Genomic DNA, 21,917 nt, shown 5'->3' on the forward strand with positions numbered 1-21,917 from the left:
CGAATTTTACGTTCACATCTTAGGCCTTGAATGAATAGTCCAGAATAGCAGCTCAGCTCTGTTCCTCTTATTTCCAATGACAAGTGGGATACTCACATTTTTCAAAGGGCAGTGCTTATAAGCATACCATTCCAGGCTGTAGAGGGCAAGTATGACACCCTGGCCAAGGAAGAGTGTACTCCACATGAACACATTCCAAATGGGTCCTTTCCGACGGTCATTGACAATGAAGTTGAAAACCACTGACGGAAGAAAATTAAAATGTACTCAAAATGCATGTTAATGATCATCTCGTGAGACTTTGAGAAAGCCGCATATTACAGTTTGGAGCATTAGAAGTCCTTGCTCCTCAGACAAGCCAAGGAAGCCCTCTCTCCTACTCTGACCATGATCAGTCTCAGAAAATGGAGATTTAACTGGTGTCGGGAGAGGCTTCCGGGTTTTAGGGTGCAAATGCTAGGGCAGGCTGGAACACAAATCTCCTGCCTCTTAGAACATTAAGTACAGATGGCAGCTAAAAGCCAAATCTCAGTATTTTCAGAAACTGCTGCTGCTGAAAGATATATTTGGTACTTACTTCCAAAACACATGAAGAGGCAGAACAGGACCGGATAGAAGTATCCAAAGCAGACGGCCAAGATGTATTCATGCACAATAGCAGAAAGAGTGAAGACTGACAGCATAGCGACTGCTTTGAATTTCTTCCCAAATAACTGGTGGTGAGAGAGAGAAAGAGACAAACAAGGGGAAGGGTGACTCTCTGATAGGTGAATGTATCAGAGGAGATTCAATTTTCAAAAACAACAGTGAACAGCTTGTGATAACCACCCTTAAATTGCCCATTCACATTTATTGCACAGGGAGGGTCGTCTCCAGTGGTGGCCTTGCTCTGTCAAAAGGACTTCTACTTGCACAAGGCAGGGCAGCTCATTTTTGCTGATCCCTCCTACTCAATGCAGCCCCACAAACACTTAGCGTCAGAGCTGGAACTGTGTGGGATATGGCATGGAGGGGTGAAATTGGTGGTAGACTGGTAAAAAAAGAAGTGACTTCCCAAATACTGGATACAAACCAGACTGCCTAAGTACAAGCTTCTCTCTTTCCACCTTCTGTCAGATCTCTGTATGGGTAAAGTGACTTAGGTATTTTACATGTTGTGTAATTCACCTTTACATTAAAACTTTAATAAAATCATTTTGTGGGGGAAATGTAAAGATCTCTGCCATTCCTTTTAAAAAATGGCTTTCTTTTAGAAAGCAAGGGGATGTGTTAAACGATGGTTGCTTACCCAAAGGAAATCTTTGTATGCATAGTAATACAGCCAGTCATGCACCACCACATTCCAGGTTCGGTAATACTTTGCATAAGATGTAGAATTCCACCAGTCCTGCAAGAGAGGATCAGGGAAGTAAAAAGAGCAGAGACCTTAGAGACAGTGTTTAAAACTGCAGGATCAAAGTGCCAAGTGCATTCCTGCTATTCAAGTGTTTTAGAGCAATTGGCAATACAATCTCTGTGAACATCTGGTGTACTCTTGCAATGTATAACTGAAATTCCCCAAGAGCTCATTTGCAGGCATTAAATCCTAACCTCCTCCTTCCCAAACAGCCACCCTGAGAATAAGTCACTGGTGTCCCAGTATTTGTAGCTACACTAGGTCTCCAAGGCTCGGATCCAAAATGATCAGAGCTAAATCAAATGTGACATTTTCTCTACATGAACAGTAATTCAATGTGTGTGGGGGGGCAACCTGCAAACCACATTCAGAAAAGAGAAATATAGAAGGTAGCTGAAATTCAGAGGCCTTTTCTATCACTGTCCTCTAAACTGCTCAAACTAATCATTAATGGCCCCAAGTGGAAGCAGGAGCAGGATCAGAACACACATTTGTATGATTTCATTTATTTAACAACATGTCTATATATACTGCTTGACTACAAATAGAACCTCTGAGCACTATACATAAGGCATTAAAATTGCCAATAACAGTTTAAAACATCAGATAAGATTAGCAGAACCTCTGAGCATTATACATAAGGCATTAAAATTGCCAATAAAAGTTTAAAACATCAGATAAAATCAGCAGATAAGCTAAAACATATTAAGACACATTTCAATTTCTACATGTCTGGATAGGCAAAATGTTTTTAGCAGGTGCCAAAGGAATATAGCAACACTTTATTGCGGATGTTTAAAGGTGCCAGTATATGCCAACACTAAAAGAAGGCTGCAGGTGAGTTCTGTTAAATAATTTATAGAGCGGACATACTTTTCTTCCATGACACCATACTCAAAACTATTTACATTTGTTTCAAAGTCACAGCAAGGTTAAAATACTATGCAAAAAGCCCAGCAACAGAAATACAACACATAGCAACAAATGCTTGTGAATCAAAAAAGTCAACAGAAGAAAAGGCACAGGCTCCCCTTTTCACCAGGGGTAAAGGAATGTATTAACAGCTTGCCGAGAAGACCACAAGGATGGTATCTGATCGGCCTCTCTAGGGAGGAGAAACCTCATCAATGGCAAAATGACACACACACACACACACACACCACACATTTCTATCAAATGGAGCGTTACACAAATCAAGGTACGCTCTAAAACTGAAAGAAAATACTTCTTTGCGTGTTGTGTTTTGTGCATGTCTGTGTGTGTGTGAGAGAGAGATATCATGAGCCTTGCACATCAATTACCTTGTAGAACATTCTGTCAGCAAAGCGCAGCATCTCAGCAAAAGCATTCAGCCAGCAGTGAAGGTATGCAAAAAAGACCAAGAACAGCATCAATACACCTGGAGAGCAGCGAGGAAAATATGTATTTTAGGCTATTATCATTCATAATGGCATTATTACTTTTCATCATAGTTGTCGCTTTTTACACCAAAGTATCTCAAAAGCAACTTACATAAGAAAAATAGGACCAAAAACATTAAAATCAAATATAAAAGCAGTAACAAAACATGACCTGAAGTGCCCATGCAACAATCTATATACAGTGGTACCTCGGGTTACAGACGCTTCAGGTTACAGACTCCGCTAACCCAGAAATATTACCTTGGGTTAAGAACTTTGCTTCAGGATGAGAACAGAAATTGCACCGCCGTGGCGCGGCAGCAGCGGGAGGCCCCATTAGCTAAAGTGGTGCTTTAGGTTAAGAACAGTTTCAGGTTAAGAACGGACCTCCGGAACGAATTAAGTATGTAACCAGAGGTACCACTGTATTAAAAAGCAACAAATCCTACCCACCCCATTGAAAAGTGTGAGCCCAAGAAAGGGCATGTAAATACAGTGGTGCCCCGCAAGACGAACGCCTCGCAAGACGAAAAACCCGCTAGACAAAAGGGTTTTCCGTTTTGGAGGCGCTTCGCAAAACGAATTCCCCTATGGGGTTGCTTCGCAAGACGAAAAAAATCTTGCATCCCCCCGTGGGTTTTTTTCACTTTTTTCGCCCTTTTCTTAAGCCGCTAAGCCGCTTATCAGCTGTTCCGCTGATAAGCCGCTTAACAGCTGATCGCTGGAAGCCGCTTGACAGCTGTAGCGCTAATCCGCTAAGCTGTCAATGGGCTTGCTTCGCAAGACGAAAAAACCGCTATACGAAGAGCCTCACGGAACGGATTAATTTCGTCTTGCGAGGCACCACTGTAACTGATTACCCTCCCATTAGGAACCATTGTCTGTTTTTTGACTGGCATCTAAAACAGACAATGATGGAGCCAGGCACTCTTCCCTGGGGACCGCATTCTCCAAGCAGGGAGCCACCGCTAAAAGGGTCTGTTTCCATGTTCCACCCTCCACTCCTCCCTAAGATATTTATGCAGTGACCAGGCTGGTTCACCAGGAGAGAGGAAGCCCTTCTGGTGTTGGGGTCCTGAGCCGCATGAGGATTTATAGGTCAAAACCAGCACTTTGAACTGAGTCCAGAAACTAACAACTGCTTGCATCCCCAACACAAGACTAAAAAGCAGAGTTGGATGAAGCAGGATCGCACCTTCTCCAGTCTACCAGGTCTGATGTTACTAAGGAACATACTGCAAAAGGTGTTCAGAGAGAAGAGCAGTAGCTCAGTGGTAGTGAGTGCATGCAAAAGGTCAATCTGCAGCATCTCCAGGTAGAGCCAGGAAATGTTCCCTGTCTGGAAACCCTGGAGATCCACTCCTGGTCAGTGTGGACGACCCCGAGCTAGATGGACCAATGGTCTGATCAGGGTAAGGCAACTTCCCATGTTCTCTCTCAGAACAGTGAGATTCACGCTCAGCTTCAGCTGTTGCCCCAGTAACAGGTTTTCAGGAACCCTACAAGTCAGGGAACCCCAAAGCTAAGATCATATATCCAACAGGCCATACACTGCCAGTTGTTGCCAATATCACCACTGTATCTGATTATTTATTTGTTGCTTAGAAAAATTCCAGAATTAAAAGGGGCACAGAAGCACTCACCTGGAAGAATAGAGTTGAAAATGCAAAGGACCAGCCCTCGTACATTTAAATTCTCCTTATAGTTCCGAAATGTTGGTATACAGAGTCTCACAAATATATAGTAAGTATAGAAGAGTGACCCAAGGACCTAGAGAGGAGTAAAAACAAAAGCCCGATTATAAAAGTAGCACAGGAGGAATCCGTAAGAGAGAAAGCTGATCCCAGTTACCAATATGCACAGATCTAAGCTGAGTAAACATCAATACATTTAATGCACATGACTTTCCCCAAAGAATCCTTAGACATGCATTTTAATCCCCCCCCCCCCCGAGCTCTAATTCCCAGCATCCTTAATAAACTGCAGTTCCCAAGATTCTTTGTGGGGGGAGCCAGGTGCTTTGAATGTCCGGTGTGTATGCAGCCATAGGCAACGGCTGACCAATCGTTTCAGTGCCACTACGATAGTCTGTGCTTCTTTCAGATAAACGGCATTCCACGTGGGCTCCACCATGTGCAGAATTACCATGCCAGCAGTTGAGAGGCCTGGGTAGGTGCGCTGTTGGCATGTGTATATGTGGAGGGGCCCAGGTGGAACACCTGCTTTACTGACAGCAGCTGCCGTGGGAGCGGTTTCATTGTCCTGCAAGGAGCAGGTCCCACGAGTAGAGTAGAGTAGAGTAGTCTTTTTATCCAAGATTGTCCTTTGAACTTTTAGGATATGTGACACTGCACGGCTAGCCCAGCCCAGGAGAGGACTACGTCTCCATTTGAGAAATACGACCGTGCTTGAAATTAGCTGATCTGCTCCACTCGGCAAAATAAAAAATACAATATAAAGATCCTGCACTGTTCATAATTTTATAAACTTAGGAAAACGTTCAGGGTCAGCACACAGACATTGGTTAAAAGTCGGTTTAGGAAGGCTTCTGGTTTAGAACTATTGTATCCTGAGAAGTGAAACTGTTTTATTTATCTTACAATGGGTAGGTGTGTTTGTCATTAGTTTAGGGGTAATTATTCATTCAGTGATCCAAATCTAAGGGAATAGGATGCAATTCAGAAATTTTCAGAAAGCATTGGGTCTATTTTTTAAATGCCAAAATAAAAATAAGCAATACAGGCTTGTGCAGTCTGGTAGGCTAGTACATATTTTTATGAACCAGTCACTCTTATCAGCTTTCAAGGCTGTATAATTATCTGCAGAAACACAGAAATCCTAAAAGGAATAGAAATATCTAACCTGTGCAAACTTGGTAGCTACATAGCTCCATCTTATTGTAGGATTTCTGAAAAGAAAAGGAAATCACAGTCATTACACCTAAATCAAGATAAGAACTTGCTTGGCATCAACTGAAACCCAATTTGCGAGAATTTTGAATTACTTTGAATTACTTTCCATGATAAAAGCAACTAATAAGTTCAATAAAAAATAACAGCAAAGCTGATGTAGTCTGCTGTAAACACAATCCAATATCTATTCCAGAACAGCAAATATTTAAAGTAAGAAAGTCTGTATGCTAGTTATGATTTTGCTCAAATGGAATGTTTTACTAAATGTGCAGCTGCACTAAAGGTAAAGGTAAAGGTACCCCTGCCCGTACGGGCCAGTCTTGACAGACTCTGGGGTTGTGCGCCCATTTCACTTAAGAGGCCAGGGGCCAGCGCTGTCCGGAGACACTTCCGGGTCACGTGGCCAGCATGACATCGCTGCTCTGGCGAGCCAGAGCCGCACACGGAAACGCCGTTTACCTTCCCGCTGGTAAGCGGTCCCTATTTATCTACTTGCACCCGGAGGTGCTTTCGAACTGCTAGGTTGGCAGGCGCTGGGACCGAGCAGCGGGAGCGCACCCCGCCGCAGGGATTCGAACCGCCGACCTTTCGATCGGCAAGTCCTAGGCGCTGAGGCTTTAACCCACAGCGCCACCTGCGTCCCCGTGCAGCTGCACTACTATTTTTTAAATCAGTTTGTTATTTTGCATAAAGAAGGGAAGGAGTAGTTGAGGGCAATAGGATATACAGATTGGAGAATGTGGAATACCATGGAAAATAGAAAGACAACCCTGTATAACACAGCAACTTCTACAAAGGAATTCTAGAACCTTATATATAAAAAACCCATCAAAACCCATGAAGTGTAGAATATCTTAAAGCCAAAATGGTCAGATTCCGCACCTGTCATTGGAACCAGAAACAAAAAGTACTAGTGTGCTCAAAAGAGATATGCATTGAACCAATGCATTTTGGATCCTACTAGGCCTGCTCCGGGAAAATTCAGAGAAACAAATGGTTGTCTTCAACTAACCTTTACTCAGAGAAGACCCACAGAAATTCAGGACCATGAGTTAAGTTAGAGACCCAGCAGTGGGTAGGGTCAGAGGCAAAAGTGGGTAGTGCAATAGATAGAGGGGCTCAGAGGCCAGTGGTGTAGCGTGGGCTGCCAGGGGCCGTGCGGAGAGGTTGGGTGGGAGGGAGGGAAACACATTCAACTGCCTAATACTATCTGCATCGCCCACGAGACATAAGAAGAGTCGTTCTATGGTTTGGAGAGATCCCTCCTGGTTCGCATGGAGAAGCTGTTTTCAATGGATCCCAGCGACAGAATGTGCAGTTATATTGAGGCTGCCCCGAGTGTTAAACTTTTTTATCTATAACAATTTTGCGCCCAAGGCAACCGTGCCTGTGACCCCACCATGCTACGCCACTGCAGACGACTGCACCTGCCCCCTGGGCCTGAGGTCCCCAACCCGTGTGTTATGCCCTCCGTTATGAAGCATGCATCCAGTCCAACCTCACCATCACAATGGCTATAAGAATTGCCAAGTCACAATGGAGCAACTACATTGACATTACCGGGGATAGGCATCTCTGTAAATAAGGGTGGGAGCAAAGAGGAAATACAGGTACTGGGAAACTTTAGGAACTTGGACGGTGTCTGAAAAAGCAGAAGGGAGAGAGTCGTTTAGTACCAGATAATGCCACACAGTAAAAAATAAACCCACAGGGTTCCATCCTATTTTCTATGGGTCTCAAACTGTTCATTAATGCTTGAGTTTAGCATTTAATGCCCTCCCACCCCAAATAAGCCCCCTATTGTCAGAGCACTTTCCCCTGTTCCACTAAACCCAGGATTCTCTTATATCCTTTGCAAGATGTGTACTCCTATTCCAATAAGCATTAGAAGACTGACAAGCTGCATGGTATTGGTAATCTTGCAAAACATGGGGAGGCCCATACACACATTCTTCTGAACTAGAACAGGTCTTTGAATTGTCTCCATGTCACAGAACCCAACCCTCAGAGGGGAGGGTGCCTTCATCCCCACAGCTGAACAATTATTGTAGAAAACAGTCACTTACTTTTCTTCTGTGTTGTAAAGGGAAGTATTCGAGGAGCATTCTCCCTAATGAAAGAGTAGCCTTTCATCAGCAAGCGCACCTAAAGGAATGGAGTAACACATAAAATGTACTTGACATCTTGCAATTAAGCGAGAGACGGTCCAGAAGGATACCATGGTCAATAGTATAAAAAGCTGCTGAGAGACTGAGTATGATAGTTCCCCTGCACCTCTTTCGGTAAAGGTGATCCATCATGTGAAAAGGATCTAGGAGTCTTGGTGGACCACAAGCTTAACATGAGTCAACAGGGTGATGCAGCAGCAAAAAAACCTAATGCTATTCCAGGCTGCATCAACTAAAGTATAACGTCATGATCAAGGGAAGTAATAGTAGCACTCTATTCTGCCTTGGTCAGACCACACCAGGAATACGGTTTCCAATTCTGGGCACCACAATTTAGGAAAGATATTGACAAGCTGGAATGTGTGCAGAGGAGGGTATCTAACGTGGTCAAAGGTCTAGAAGCCAAGCTGTATGAGGAACAGTGAAAGGAGCTGGGTTTGTTTAGCCTGGAAAAGAGGAGAGATGAGGTATGATAGCCATCTTCAAATATCTCAAGGGATTTCACATGGAAGATGGAGCTAGCTTGTTTTTTTCCTGCTCTGGAGGGCAGAACTAGAACCAATGGGTTCAAGTTACAAGAAAGGAGTTTCGGACTAAACATCAGGAAAATCTTTCTGACAATAAGAGCTACTTGATAGTGGAAGGTCTCCCTTAGGAGGTTGTGCAATCTCTTTCCATGAAGGCTTTAATGCAGACACTGGATTGCCATCTGTCATGGATGCTTTAGCTAAGATTCCTGCATTGCAGGGGATTGGACTAGATGACCCTTGGGGTCCCGTCCAACTCTACAATTCTCTGAGCAGGGAGACCAAAGCAGATTCAGTCTCAAACAAGGTCAGCACCCAGAATGCAAGAGGTTGAGATAATCAGTATCCTCCAAGAATGCTTCCAGTTGTACTAGCATTGCTCTCTCCTTCATCGTGCTCAAAAAGAGGGTGTTTGCAGCAAGTTATTAGTGGTTTAAACCATCAGTGTATCTGAAAACAGAAGTACCTACTAGATCTTAAGAATTATGGTGAGTTTCTTTTTGCATCTGACCATTTCTAACACCCTCAGGCTCAATCTCTTGGGAAAAAATGAAAACTTGTCACCATTAATATTACCCCAAGTCAGGCAGAAGCAAAAGTAGAATGTGTGCACAAAATTACAGGTTAGCTAAGGACTCAAATCCTGGCATAAAGCAGCATTTTGCTAATTTAAGCAAACTAGCTCTCCACGTGAAACTCACCTGCTCAAGTATCACTATGAAAGCAGAGGCTGGTGGTAAATTGTAGGCAACGGCTATGTAAGCTGGTCCCACTCCAAGCCCAAATATCTGGAAGATCATGAAGAGACCCCCAAAGAAAGCGGAGCGGATTGTCTTGTGGGGGGAACTGTGGCAGCCCTGGGCCCACAGGAGGAAGAGCCCATAGGGCACAGTCAGGGTAGACAGGAACATGTAAAGCCAAGTGGAAAAAACGACAGAAGATTTGCCAAAAGCGTAGACCAGGAGATCAAACTCCAGCACCAACCTTCAAAAGAGATTCAAACACAGAAAATTAAAATCATATACTTGGGTTAAAATATATATTCCATCAGATTAAATCAGTAACAGCTAAGGAATTCTATAATGAAAGTTGAGGTACTTTTAATCTTTTTTAGTATTCTAAGTTTTGTATGTTTTAGAGTATGGTTGTGGTTTTTTCATGGTTTTCTTGTTTTATCTTTCGTAAACCGCTTTGAGGTTCCTTTTAGAATCAGGCAGTGTATAAATCTTATGAAACGAATACTGAACTTAAGTATACACCCTAAGGTTTTATACTGCACAGAACACTCTAAAGCAAGAAAGCAAACACAGAGATACAGACAGATACAACCCCTACAGAGATCCAGGACCCCTTGGATAAGCACACGCATGTGGGGAAACTTGTAGTTATTGTGGCATAGCCTGCAGCCCTTCAGTTAGTACTGGGAGGGCTCCACATCTTCCAAGACTTTGCATGCAGAACTTGGATTTTAAGTGCTGCCTGATTTTGACCAATGACTCAGAAACTACAACTAATCCAGAATGCGGCAGTTAGACTGGTGACTGGGAGCGGCCACCAGGACCATATGACCCCGGTCCTAAAGGGGCTTCACTGGCTCCCAGTACATTTCTGAGAACAATTCAAAGTGTTGGTGCTGACCTTTAAAGCCCTAAATGTCCTCAGCCTAGAATATCTGAAGGAGCATCTCTACCCCCATTGTTCAGCCTGGACATTGCGGTCCACCTCCGAGGGTCTTCTGGTGGTTGCCTCACTGCAGGAAGTGAACTCACAGGGAACCAGGCAGAGGGCCTTCTCTGCAGTGGCACCCTCCCTGAGGAACACCCTCCCATCTGCGGGTCACCCTGAAGGTCACCCTGTATCAGGAAGGTTTTAATGTTTGGTGTTTTCCTATGTGCTGTAACCCACTCAGAGTGGCTGAGGAAACTCAGGCAGATGGGTGAGCTATTATCATCATCTGAATGCCTGATGGGTTTCTTCAAATAAAACACTCTAAATAAGCCTGATGGGTTTCTTCAAATAAAACAACTCTAAATAAGCAGCCCATCACCGCAAGGATTCCCTCTTGTGCAACAGGACTCTCTCCACCCCCTCTACCTGCCTGTACCCAAACAAAGTAATACGTTTTCATTGGTTCAAATATTAAATGTGCAATGAGATTAAGGGCCACTATCTGAACGATAATCTTGGTCATTTGATTGCCCTTTTTACCCATTGCTGTCTTTTTATTTGTATATATTGCTTGTTTTATGTTGCTATAAAGGTAAAGGTACCCCTGCCCATAAGGGACGCGGGTGGCGCTGTGGGTTAAAGCCTCAGCGCCTAGGGCTTGCCGATCGAAAGGTCGGCGGTTCGAATCCCCGCGGCGGGGTGCGCTCCCGCTGCTCGGTCCCAGCGCCTGCCAACCTAGCAGTTCGAAAGCACCCTCGGGTGCAAGTAGATAAATAGGGACCGCTTTCTAGCGGGAAGGTAAACGGCGTTTCCGTGTGCAACTCTGGCTCGCCAGAGCAGCGATGTCACGCTGGCCACGTGACCCGGAAGTGTCTGCGGACAGCGCTGGCCCCTGGCCTCTTAAGTGAGATGGGCGCACAACCCCAGAGTCCTTTACCTTTACCTTTACCCCTGCCCATACGGGCCAGTCGTGTCCGACTCTAGGGTTGTGCGCTCATCTCGCTCTCGAGGCCATGAGCCGGCGCCGTCCGAAGACACTTCCGGGTCACGTGGCCAGCGTGACGAAGCTGCAGCTGGCGAGCCAGCACCAGCGCAGCAAACGGAAACGCCGTTTACCTTCCCGCTATAAAGCGGTAACTATTTATCTGCTTGCACTTAGGGGTGCTTTCGAACTGCTAGGTGGGCAGGAGCTGGGACCAAACGACAGGAGCTCACCTCGCTGCGGGGATTCGAACCGCCGACCATACGATCGGCAAGTCCTAGGCACTGAGGTTTTACCCACAGCGCCACCCACGTCCCTATGTTGCTATGGCCGTTGGCTAATGCGAATAAAGTTTATCTTATCTATTAAATGTCTCCAGTCCAACACACAGAAAACAAACTCCAGCTGATCCCTTCAATATTATCCTACCTTCCTTCATCAATAAAGTCTACTATGAGGGTGCTGAGGATGAACAAGATGAGGAGAGCGATGAACATGTGGTATATGGTCCGGATGTGTTCCACTTCAAATAGCTCACTGAGGAAAAAAAGTATACGAAATATATTAGAACATTTCACTTTGACAACAAACTCCCCCCAATCCAGATGCAAGTCCAGGACTTCCAGTGGTTAAATTTAGGAGTTGAAAGTTTTTCCACCTTCAAATGTAATGTGGGAGCACTCTCAGTGTACAATCTCTCTGAATACTTCCTACAAAATCCATCTGTCAACATACATAGGACCATCACCACTTTTTTTTGGGGGGGGGTGTTAACCGTGGGAAGAAGTGCCGCTGCATAGGACAAAGAGACTCTAGAATTGTTTCGAACCAGCAGGCTGAATGCTTTGGTTCCCCCAACCCCCATGGGCCATTCTGACAGGTGGGGAGCGTGAATCATCTGCCATAACCATGACATCAGTGCAAGTCTTTTCCTTTGCCCGTACAGTTTGAAATCAAAACTGGGACAAGGCATTGCAGGCACCAATGGGCAACTCTGCCAGCAAACCCAGTTTCCTGTGCCTGCGTGGTTTGAAATCAAACCACGTAAGCAAAGGCACAGGACTTTGTAGGCACTGCCAATCAGCTGACTGGTGGTGCCAGCAAACCTGCTTTCAGTAGGGAACTACATCTTTACCTGCCCCACAGGTCGACCTGGTTTGGGGAAGGTGGCCTTGCAGGTCAAATTAGGATGCCTGAGCAGGCCAGAAGCTCCACAGAGCTGCTCTAGACCTCATTTCACACAGACATTCTGCCATTTGCACCAACTGAAGCCTTTTGTAATCCCCACTCCATGCTATGTAAATATTTGGGTCTCAGAGGTTTACAGTGCTTTTTATTCATTTATTATTAAATTGATCTCCCATCCTGCCTCCAAAGGAGCCCTAGAGAATACAGGACTGTATCATATCCAGGGCTGAACCTACATAGGCCAAGGTACCATTACGTCATGGGTTCTCCTAGGCCAGGGGTCTGCAACCTTTAAGACAAAAAGAGCCACTTGGACCCGTTTCCGAAGGGAAAAAAACTGGGAGCCGCAAAACTCGTCATTATTAAAATAACTTTTTTGTCACTTTTTATTATTTCTTTGTTTGACCCCTCAGAATTACTCCTCCTCATAGAAATAAACGTTAAATTAACAAGTTACCTTTGTGTGTGTGTGTGTGTTCTTCACTCCCCTTCAAAACAGTGACCAGCGTACATGCTCCCTTTCAATGCAGTGACCAGCGTACATGCCCCTTACAATGTAGCGGGCGGGCGGGAAGGTGACGTCGGGACGGTGCGTGACTAACGCAGGCACCGCCCCCATGCGACGTCACAGCCAGTACAGCGCCCGCCACAGTGGGGAGTGTCGGGGCGCACAATGCGCCTCCGCCCCGGAGCCGCGGCAAAGGTGTAAAAGAGCCACATGCGGCTCCGGAGCCGCGGGTTGCCGACCCCTGTCCTAGGCAGTATATAAAAGAAGTGAGAAACCTATATTGTTGGTTGATGGTTCCACATTACATCTACCAAAGTAACTAGGATCATGACAAGCCTTGTCTTGAGGAACACTTTGCAGGAGAGACAGAAAATCTAAGTGGCACACAGGCACACAAGCCTTATTTGTGGAGTACAACCCACTGGGAAATTCTCCTGCTCAGCTGAATGGAAGCTGCACAAGAGCAGTTCTTCCACAGCCTCTAATGTGGGGCTTGCACAGGATAACTTCCTAGTGGATTATGCCCCATGGGTCACAAGAAGCTGTCCCCCACTGTGTTGCCCTTGTCTCACATCCCAGAGGATAGGGAGTTTTGGTTCAGCAGTTGCTCATACAATTATTCTCTATATTTAGCAAAAGGGAATTTGGAAAATGAAGTAATTAAACAGGAAGTCAAGAAGAACTTAACAATTTCCCAAATGGGAGCTGCATGTTTACAGCTTGCAAAGCATTTTTTAAAGTCCCCAATACTGTTTTCATATTTTATGTGGAACACTATGCCTGTGGGAAAATGGCACAAGTTAAATCCACTGCATTTTATACAAAGATTCACAACCTTCACCTAAAGTAAGCGTAGAAAACATGGTGACCTCCACACTACAATTCCCATCATCCCTGACCACTGGCTATGCTGTCTGGGGCTGATGGGAGATGCAGTCCAGCATCATCTAGACCAGGCTTCCTCAACCTCGGCCCTCCAGATGTTTTGAGACTACAATTCCCATCATCCCTGGGACCACTGGTCCTGCTAGCTAGGGATCATGGGAGTTGTAGGCCAAAAAACATCTGGAGGGCCGAGGTTGAGGAAGCCTGATCTAGAGCAGTGTTTCCCAACCGGTGTTCCGCGGCACACTAGTGTGCCACGGAGCCTTGCCTGGTGTGCCGTGGGAGGGAGGCGGGCGAGAGGCGGGGCGGCGGCGGCGAGGATCCGCGTCGAGCCGGGGGCGGCTCCGCGGTGGCGGTGCCGAGGTTTCTCTCTCCATTCTCCCCTCACACACACACACAGGAAATAACACAGGATCAGCTGACAGGACCCGGCCAATGGGGCGGTGGCGGGGCAGCGCGCGCAAAAGGGAGGAGCGCGAGACAGCGGACGAGGAGGAGGCCGGCATGTCCGGGCAGCAGCATGGAGCCTTGCATGTCCTTTCAGCCCCGCACCCACCGCAGACCCCTTCCTATGCCACTGGTAGCTAGGCGAGGCGGGGGGCACTGGGCGCCACACCTCGGCGCCTGCAGCGTGCCTGAGCCATGCGTCTGTGGGCGAACTGCCCGCAAGCTCCGCTCTGGCCTCTGCCCACCGCCTCAGCCTCCCTACAGCTGAGGGGGAGGCTGCAGCGAGGCTCCACGCAGCGCGCCCTGCCATGGCTCGCCCCCATGGCACTCGCCCCTGGCTGCAGGACGCGCGCGCCGCCCCGGGCCCCTGAGCGGCTAGCTGCGCCGCTGCGCTGAGCACAAGGAATACGTCCTCTCCGAGTTCGGCGTCGTCTTCGTGGGCAGCGCGAACCGCATCTCCAGCTTCGGGTGGAACTTTGGCCAGGTAGGGGGAAGCCTTTGGGCGGGGGGGGGGTGGAGACCGGGGTGGGGAGGGGTTAGGAGAGACGCTACCGGCGCCGTCCAGAAATGCCCAGAGCAACTGGAGCTCAGCTACGCGCACACATGCACCCTCCAAATCCCGTTTCCCACCCCTTTCTCAAAAGAAGAGAGAAAAAATGGGTCCTGGGTGTGAAACCAAAGGACCTTTCCAGCTCCTCCTCAATTCCAGGTGTGGATGGCAATGCCTCGTGTCTCCTCCCCCGCGACCAGAGCACACTTCCTAGGCTGGTTGGACGGTCCCTGGGGGTCTTCGGGTTGCCATATTTTGAAGAGCAAAAAACAGGACACATTTGTCGACTTCTGCTTTTAGCTATGGATCAGTGGCCTAGCGTGGGGGGTGCAGGGGGGGCCGGCCACACCGGGCGCAACATCTGGGGGTTAGTGTTAGGGGGCGCAAATCCACGGGTTAGGGGGCGCAAATTACTTTCATTGCCCCGGGTGCTGACAACCCACGCTACGCCACTGCGGCCCTGAACGAGCAGGAGAAGGAGCTCAAGTGACGCTGCGCGCTGACGTCACGGGGCTGTAATGGTGGTGTGCCTCGATATTTTTTTCATCAAACAAGTGTGCCTTTGCCCAAAAAAGGTTGGGAAACACTGATCTAGAGGGCACCATATTGGCTGCCCCTGACTTAAAGAATGGCGAATTGGAGTTTTACTGACATATTGGGGGTGAAGGAAATAAAATTTAAACTGCAAAATACATTCTGGATTAACATGGCAAAGTCTGGTTTTGCAGCAAGAATTTGTTTGTGTTTTCCATATTTTATTAACAAGATCTAAATAAAAATACACTAAAGAGAGAGAGAGAGAGAGAGAGAGAGAGAGAGAGAGAGAAAGAAAGAAAGAAAGAAAGAAAGAAAGAAAGAAAGAAAGAAAGAAAGAAAGAAGCCCAAATGAACGGCCGGCAGAAACAACAGTTTTGGATCAGGAAAGCCCAAACAATTGCCAGTACAGTCATACCTTGATTCTCGGACAGATTGCATTCTGGGAGTTCGTTTGACTCCAGGAACCAGTTGAAAACCAAGGCACAGCTTCTGATTGACTGCAGGAGCGTCCTGCACCCAATCGGAAGCCGTGCCAGACGTTCAGCTTCCAAAAAATGTTCGAAAACCGGCATACTCACTTCCGGGTTTCGATTGTTTGGGAGCCTATTTGTTCGGGAGCCAAGGCATTTGAGATCCAACATACGACTGTATTGGATATTTTGTGCCCAAATCAACAAAATATCTTGGTAGGCATCTTCTGGAACAAAACAACAACCTGACAGGACCTTCAACTGAGCCAAGTAAAACAACCAATAACGTTCTTATCTACCAGAGTTGGAACAAGGCACATCTTAATGCTCATCTAGACCTTGAGCATTTGTGCTGCAGGACTGTGTCCCTGAAACGTGATGGATTTCAAGAATGGAGGGGAAACTGGCATTCTGCTCCCAAGGAAAACAGACAAAACTGAAGTGCTTTTCAGCAACAATTCTAGCAGACTGGTTTGCTTAGAGCTGGAGTTCCAAGTATGGATAATTCTAACTAGTATCTGCTCTTCCTCCCAGACTCCTCAAGCAGTAGTACCAAAGTTTAATGTTACATACAGTGGTGGCCCGCAAGACGAACGCCTCGTAAGACGGAAAACCCACTAGACGAAAGGGTTTTCCGTTTTGGAGGCGCTTCGCAAAACGAATTTCCCTATGGGGTTGCTTCGCAAGACGAAAAAATCTTGCGAGTTCCCGCGGGTTTTTTCCGCTTCCCCCCCTTTTCCTAAGCCGCTAAGCCGCTTAACAGCTGATCGCTAGAAGCCGCTAGACCGCTGTAGCGCTAATCCGCTAAGCTGTCAATGGGCTTGCTTCGCAAGACGAAAAAACCGCTAGACGAAGAGCATCGCGGAACAGATTCTTTTCGTCTTGCGAGGCACCACTGTATTTGTATTTGCATATAAAGCTCTTGCTACACCTTGGAAGAGGAACTCATGGACAGATGGCCTCCAGAAGGTCCTGGGTCCAGCCTCCAGTTTAAAAGGATCGGGTAAATTGCCATGGGAAAGGCCACTGCAATAAGCATTGGAAAGCCACTACCAGTCAGAGTAGATACTTATGGGCTAGATGGACAGACCAGCCTGGTTCTATTAGGGCACCTGTTTGCTCATTGTGAAGCCCTTACTACTAGATAGGCGCAAACTTTACTGGAGAACCAGACCACCCATGAGGAGGCTGGATTGCTTAGCAATAGACACTTCTGGTCTGTAGATCAGTTTCTACAGAACAGCCATATCCATGTTAGAATCTGGGATGTGCAATAGCCAATTGACTGGAGCACTTAAAAAGATTAGGAATACCTGCTTTCAGTCTACACAGTATAAAAATGAATGGGATCCACTGGGAGGAAGAAGCAAGATAGGGAGACAAGCCACCCACTGGATCAAGGCAACTTTAACTTTAGCAAGGGAACTAGTGAAATTTACAATCTGATTAACATACTCACTCCAAGATAGACTTTCTAGCAACAAAAACTTTTCCATGTTCTGGAGGAGCTCTTGATCCTCTGTGAAAAGAACAAATATTCAGCAGAGTAGTTGTAGTTTTTTTAAAAAAAGAAAGAGAAATCAACAAATTGACTCTGCTTCAGGCTCAGCCAAGAACCAACATACTTGCTTTTGAAGCCACCGTCTTTCTCTGAGCACGTGGCTGAGAAGGCAGGGGGCGAAGACTCAAGCTGCACAGACTTTGCAATCAAGCCATTCGCGAATTCTGTAAAGTGGCTGTCGATCCGCTGCATGAAAGCTGGCTTCATTTGCTGATAAAATTTGGAGGGCGGAAGGAATAGAAAAGAGAACACCTTAAGTATAATTGTTAAGTATTGGCTGGTATTTGCATGCTAAAATGGCATGTGACTCTTTACCTTCAAATGCAAGGCTGACTTCCTAACACCATGCTAACAACAAATCATGAACGTGTCTCATTTCCTGACAACTGACAACATATTCTTGGACCCCAGTCAAAGTCACGGCCAGTGGGGACAATGGTCAGCGCTGATAGGACTTCCTAGTCCAGCAACATCTGGTTCCCCATTCCTGGTTTAAGCCACCCATCAGCAGCTCCCCAAAAATGAGGAAGCAAAGTAGCCAACTGCAGAGCCTTTTTAAGAAAATCATAGTTAGCCTAGCTGCCTCCCATCTTGCTTACAAATAAACTTACTCATATCTGACAGAAATCTGATCAGAAAACTGACTTGTTTTGCAGGAGCTTTTTGTTTTGTTTTTGTTTTACTAGTCAAATACCAACCATATGCAAAACATGTTCTATTAGTCTATTAAATTTAAGGAAAGCTGACAAGTCCGAGAATAGGATATAAGAAGGCACCATGGTCACCCACAAAATGCTCAGTTCTGGTTAACTCGCCACCATACACACACAGATTCTTTAAAAATGAACAGCTAACAATTTAATGAAGTTGCTTCAGAGGTGGTGCCCTGGCCAGCAGAACCCAAGAAAAAGGTCTCTCACAACTCTTCCCAATGGAGGGAAGAATGTCTAAAGAAATTAAACAGGGAAACACATTTCACTTAGGATTTCCCATGCATTTTTAGAAGTTTAGCACTAAGATTGCTTTGATGTGGCATTTTATTTGGGCGGCAGGGGCAAGGGCAGCAACAGCAGAGAGGAATATTCTTGTACTTCCAGAGTTATTAAAAAACAGAAGCTGTGATGGCTGACATTAAGAAGAGCAAACAAGTGTGATAGGAAGTTTCCTGGCTGCTTTGCTGAGCGCAGGGTGTTCACGAAGTACAGGGTGTTTTGTTTGTTTGTTTACAAATTAAAGGGCTGATTGATCTGCCATTGCCAAGCTCCACACAGTCAACAAAGAATGATGCCAAGAGAGAGTGAAAAATAAACAAAGAGAAAGAACCAAGAGAAGGGAAAGCAAGCTACAGGGTTTCTGCTGCACAGGGCAAACAGCACCTGAGCAACAACAGAGTTCTTGCTTTCAATGTAGCCCTGGGAATTAGCCTGGGGAAAGAGGTCACCTGCTGTTATCCATTCACATATTGCAGACACAGCCCCAAAAGGAAAGGACTTTGCGGCTCCTTTTCCCTGAGGCAGTTGACATGCTGGCAAGGCCTGTTGGGCTTCGCTGCTGCCCCACCTGAAACTAGGAAGATGTATCCTGCTCTTCTCTATCTGCTCACTACCAGGAAAAAGTCAGTAGGTGGATAAGCCGATTCCCAGGGAAGCTTCTCCACCATCTTCCCACTATTTAATTCCTGATAAGTTCAAAGACTCAAAAGGGTACCCAGCAATAGTTTCAGAGCCGCCTGCGAATCCTCCCTACAGTCCAAAGCAGTAGCATGCAGGAACAGCCTAATCCCACAGCCTTCCAGTCCCACTTTACCAAAACATGGATATGCAGCTCTTGCAGTTCTAGCTGCACTAAATATGAGCAGCAATGCTTTGGCTAGTGATGGATAGCCAGTCTGTGAGACTTTCTTCTTCTTAAAATAAAAGAGTTTTATTTTTCACATACAACAGCAAATATCTGAGAACTTATCTGATTTCTCATGCACTCACAATTCTGTTTTCTCCTGCTTTTTCTTTTAATACAATTAAACACACATTTCACAAGATTTCTAAATGCATTTTGATATGCTTTCTTAGCGAAGAGCTGGAATATTTGAGAAAGGTGGAAGTGGGTGAATGGTTTAAGTTTCAATCTGGCCAGGAGGTGCAGATCAGGTTGTTATTGTTGGCATCCATCTGTCTCAAGAGACAATGGAGTGTGCCTCCGGGGACCAAACCAAATCAGGTTATTCATACTGGAATTCACAAAGAATGAATTCCTTAAGCATCCCACTTGCTAACAGACTAGAGGAGGAAAGCAGCCCAGCCACCTCCTGTGCCCTACAACAGCAGCTGAAGGTTTCTAAGGCATCAGACAAAAGCATGAACATTTGAAGGGCTGGGGATAATAAAAGCACAAAGCACTGTAATAGTTCAAATAAAATAAAATATCAGAAGCCCTAGTTTTGATATTCTCAGGAAGCATGATTAGATAGTTTAAAAGAGCTCACAGCAAAGTGAGCATTGTTTACGATTTTTGCATTTGAGGAAATCTTTCAGCAGTCCCAGACTCAGTGACTCCCAATTTACAGGATTTAGGATTTCTAACAGGCCCTTACTATGCATAGATCCGTCACAGATGGGAGTTTGTTTGTTTTTTGCTATCCAGGGATTCCTCCTTGTCAACTCATATTAACTACGATTCAGATAGGTTTACCTCAGCTTCCACCAAAAGTTGCATCTTTCGAGTGACCGAATGGTCAATGTCAACACGACCTAAGAGAAAAAAACAAATCGTTATTGTAATGTAAATGATAAAGACAATAAATACTGGGTATAAGTTTTCCACAAGTATGAAAGGCAAAACAGGAAAAGTATGCAAACTGGAAATTTAGTGTACCGTATATACTCGAGTATAAACTGTTTTTTTCAGCACATTTTTTAATGCTGAAAAAGCCCCCCTTGGCTTATACTCGAGTGAGGCAGGCGGCGGTGAAGGGATAAGTGGCCCGAAAGGAGCACTTTCAGGCTGCTTGTTCTTCCTCCGCCACTGCTGCCACCACCAGGTTTGTGGTGTGGTGAACCGGCTTATACTCGAGTCAATAGGTTTTCTCAGTTTGCTGTGCTAAAATTAGGTGCCTCGGCTTATATTTGGGTCGGCTTATACTTGAGTATATATGGTATACTCCGGCCCATGGTGACCCCCGCCGCCCTGCCCGCTCTTACCGGCTGGCGTGGGGACCCACTTCTGGGGCGGAGGAGCACCAGAAATAGCTTGTGTGTATGCGCATGGGCCTCCTCCGAACCGGATGTGCACTGGAAATAGGCTTGGAGTGCCTGTACGCATGCGCAAATGCTATTTCCGGTGCTCCTCTGACCCAAAAGTGCGTAGGAACTAGCATGTGTGACCGCGTACGAGCGTGCGCTCTCCTGCCCTCCGCATGATCATCGCTGGGGACACCGGCCCGAGGCAAGGAAGGGTTGCCTGATCTACACCAGCAACCCAGAGAGTACATATAGAATGGGCTTTTGTGCCAGGTCAGCATTAATATGTGCTACATGTCGTGTATATATAATTAAAAACTCTGTAATGCAAGACTGCATAGTCAACCTATTGCCAAACTTGGATGGAACCACAGGACAGAAAGTTGAATTGACTAATGTTCTTCCAGATTTGTCAGAAATGAGTCACTAAACCAGTGTGACAAACTGCAGAACTCATGGTCTATTTTATTATTACATCATCACAAGAAGAAACTCTTGACCTTTCTATCAGTTTAGTGGGCACATGTTGAATTAAATTCCAGCCCAAACTAGTGAAGGGAACATTCATATTACTAAAGGATAAATAAAGATCCCTTTTATTAATGAATTTCCCTTTAGCTTGGTTTTGAGGTGCTCTTAAGTATGAAAGAAGGTGCAGGGAATGGCTGCGGTTGTGCTTAAACTGCTGGTTTGGTAAATGAAGAACTTGCTATGTGAATTATTTAGCTTGCTATATGAGACAAAATGGTTCAAATTGGAAACAATATACTTGGATAAACTCAGAATTAAACTGACAAAAAGCAACCAGAGCATCCCATGAGTATTTCTTGTTAGTTATGAAGTTTAAATCATTATAGCAAGGTTATTATTCCAGGTCACATGACAACTCTTTTCTTTACTTGAATTAAAAAAGGGGTGAGCTTTTGACGTGAATAAGTGTTCACACCAGCAACAACTACTCCCAGGGTGGGAAAGCAATTGATCACACACCCCATGTTGTGCTGCAATCTGCTTATCTGCACCCCCCAACTTCCTTAAATTCCTTCCTACAAGAGACTGGAGCTGTTGTAGCTGATGCTTTCTCAGGCACAATACTCTCCCTGCAGAAATTCAACAAGTCAAACTTTGCCTAGTATGAAAATAGATTTCTGGAGGAAGCTTACATTTTGTTTGTTTGACATCTTATTACTTGTGTTTCGCCCCTAACCTATTTTTTCAGGTCTCCACCCCACCCAGAGTGGGACATAAGTTGGAATATGACATAAAGCACATGCAAATTGGTGTCCTCTTTTGCGAATGGGGTGGTGGGTCCAACCCATATACAGTCTACTGAGCCCAGACTAGAGAGTACACCTGACAGAGGGACACAGCTCAGGCCATTGGAAGAGCACATGTGTTGCATGCAGAAAACCCCAGGTTCAAGTTCTGGCATCTCCAGTTGAAAATGATGGGCGGAATTCAACATAGTGCTAAGTAGGGTAT

The 21,917-nt window shown here is 45.7% G+C and overlaps 1 protein-coding gene across 1 annotated transcript in view; it reads right to left on the minus strand.

Moving 5' to 3' along the window:
• SOAT1 (sterol O-acyltransferase 1) overlaps nt 1–21,917 on the minus strand; it is a 34,612-nt gene that overhangs the window by 4,165 nt on the left and 8,530 nt on the right. The window contains exons 3-15 of the mRNA XM_081915112.1: nt 19,888–19,946; nt 17,264–17,409; nt 17,098–17,157; nt 11,483–11,590; nt 9,105–9,387; nt 7,775–7,853; nt 7,269–7,350; nt 5,659–5,704; nt 4,440–4,566; nt 2,698–2,795; nt 1,289–1,387; nt 578–713; nt 97–242 (exon numbers count right to left, since the gene is read on the minus strand). Coding sequence (XP_081771238.1) covers nt 97–242; nt 578–713; nt 1,289–1,387; nt 2,698–2,795; nt 4,440–4,566; nt 5,659–5,704; nt 7,269–7,350; nt 7,775–7,853; nt 9,105–9,387; nt 11,483–11,590; nt 17,098–17,157; nt 17,264–17,409; nt 19,888–19,946 — 1,469 coding nt within the window. The remainder of the gene's footprint in view (nt 1–96; nt 243–577; nt 714–1,288; nt 1,388–2,697; nt 2,796–4,439; nt 4,567–5,658; nt 5,705–7,268; nt 7,351–7,774; nt 7,854–9,104; nt 9,388–11,482; nt 11,591–17,097; nt 17,158–17,263; nt 17,410–19,887; nt 19,947–21,917) is intronic.

Source organism: Podarcis melisellensis, assembly GCF_964234715.1.
Source record: "Podarcis melisellensis genome assembly, chromosome: 6".
Classification (NCBI taxonomy): Eukaryota; Metazoa; Chordata; class Lepidosauria; order Squamata; family Lacertidae; genus Podarcis; species Podarcis melisellensis.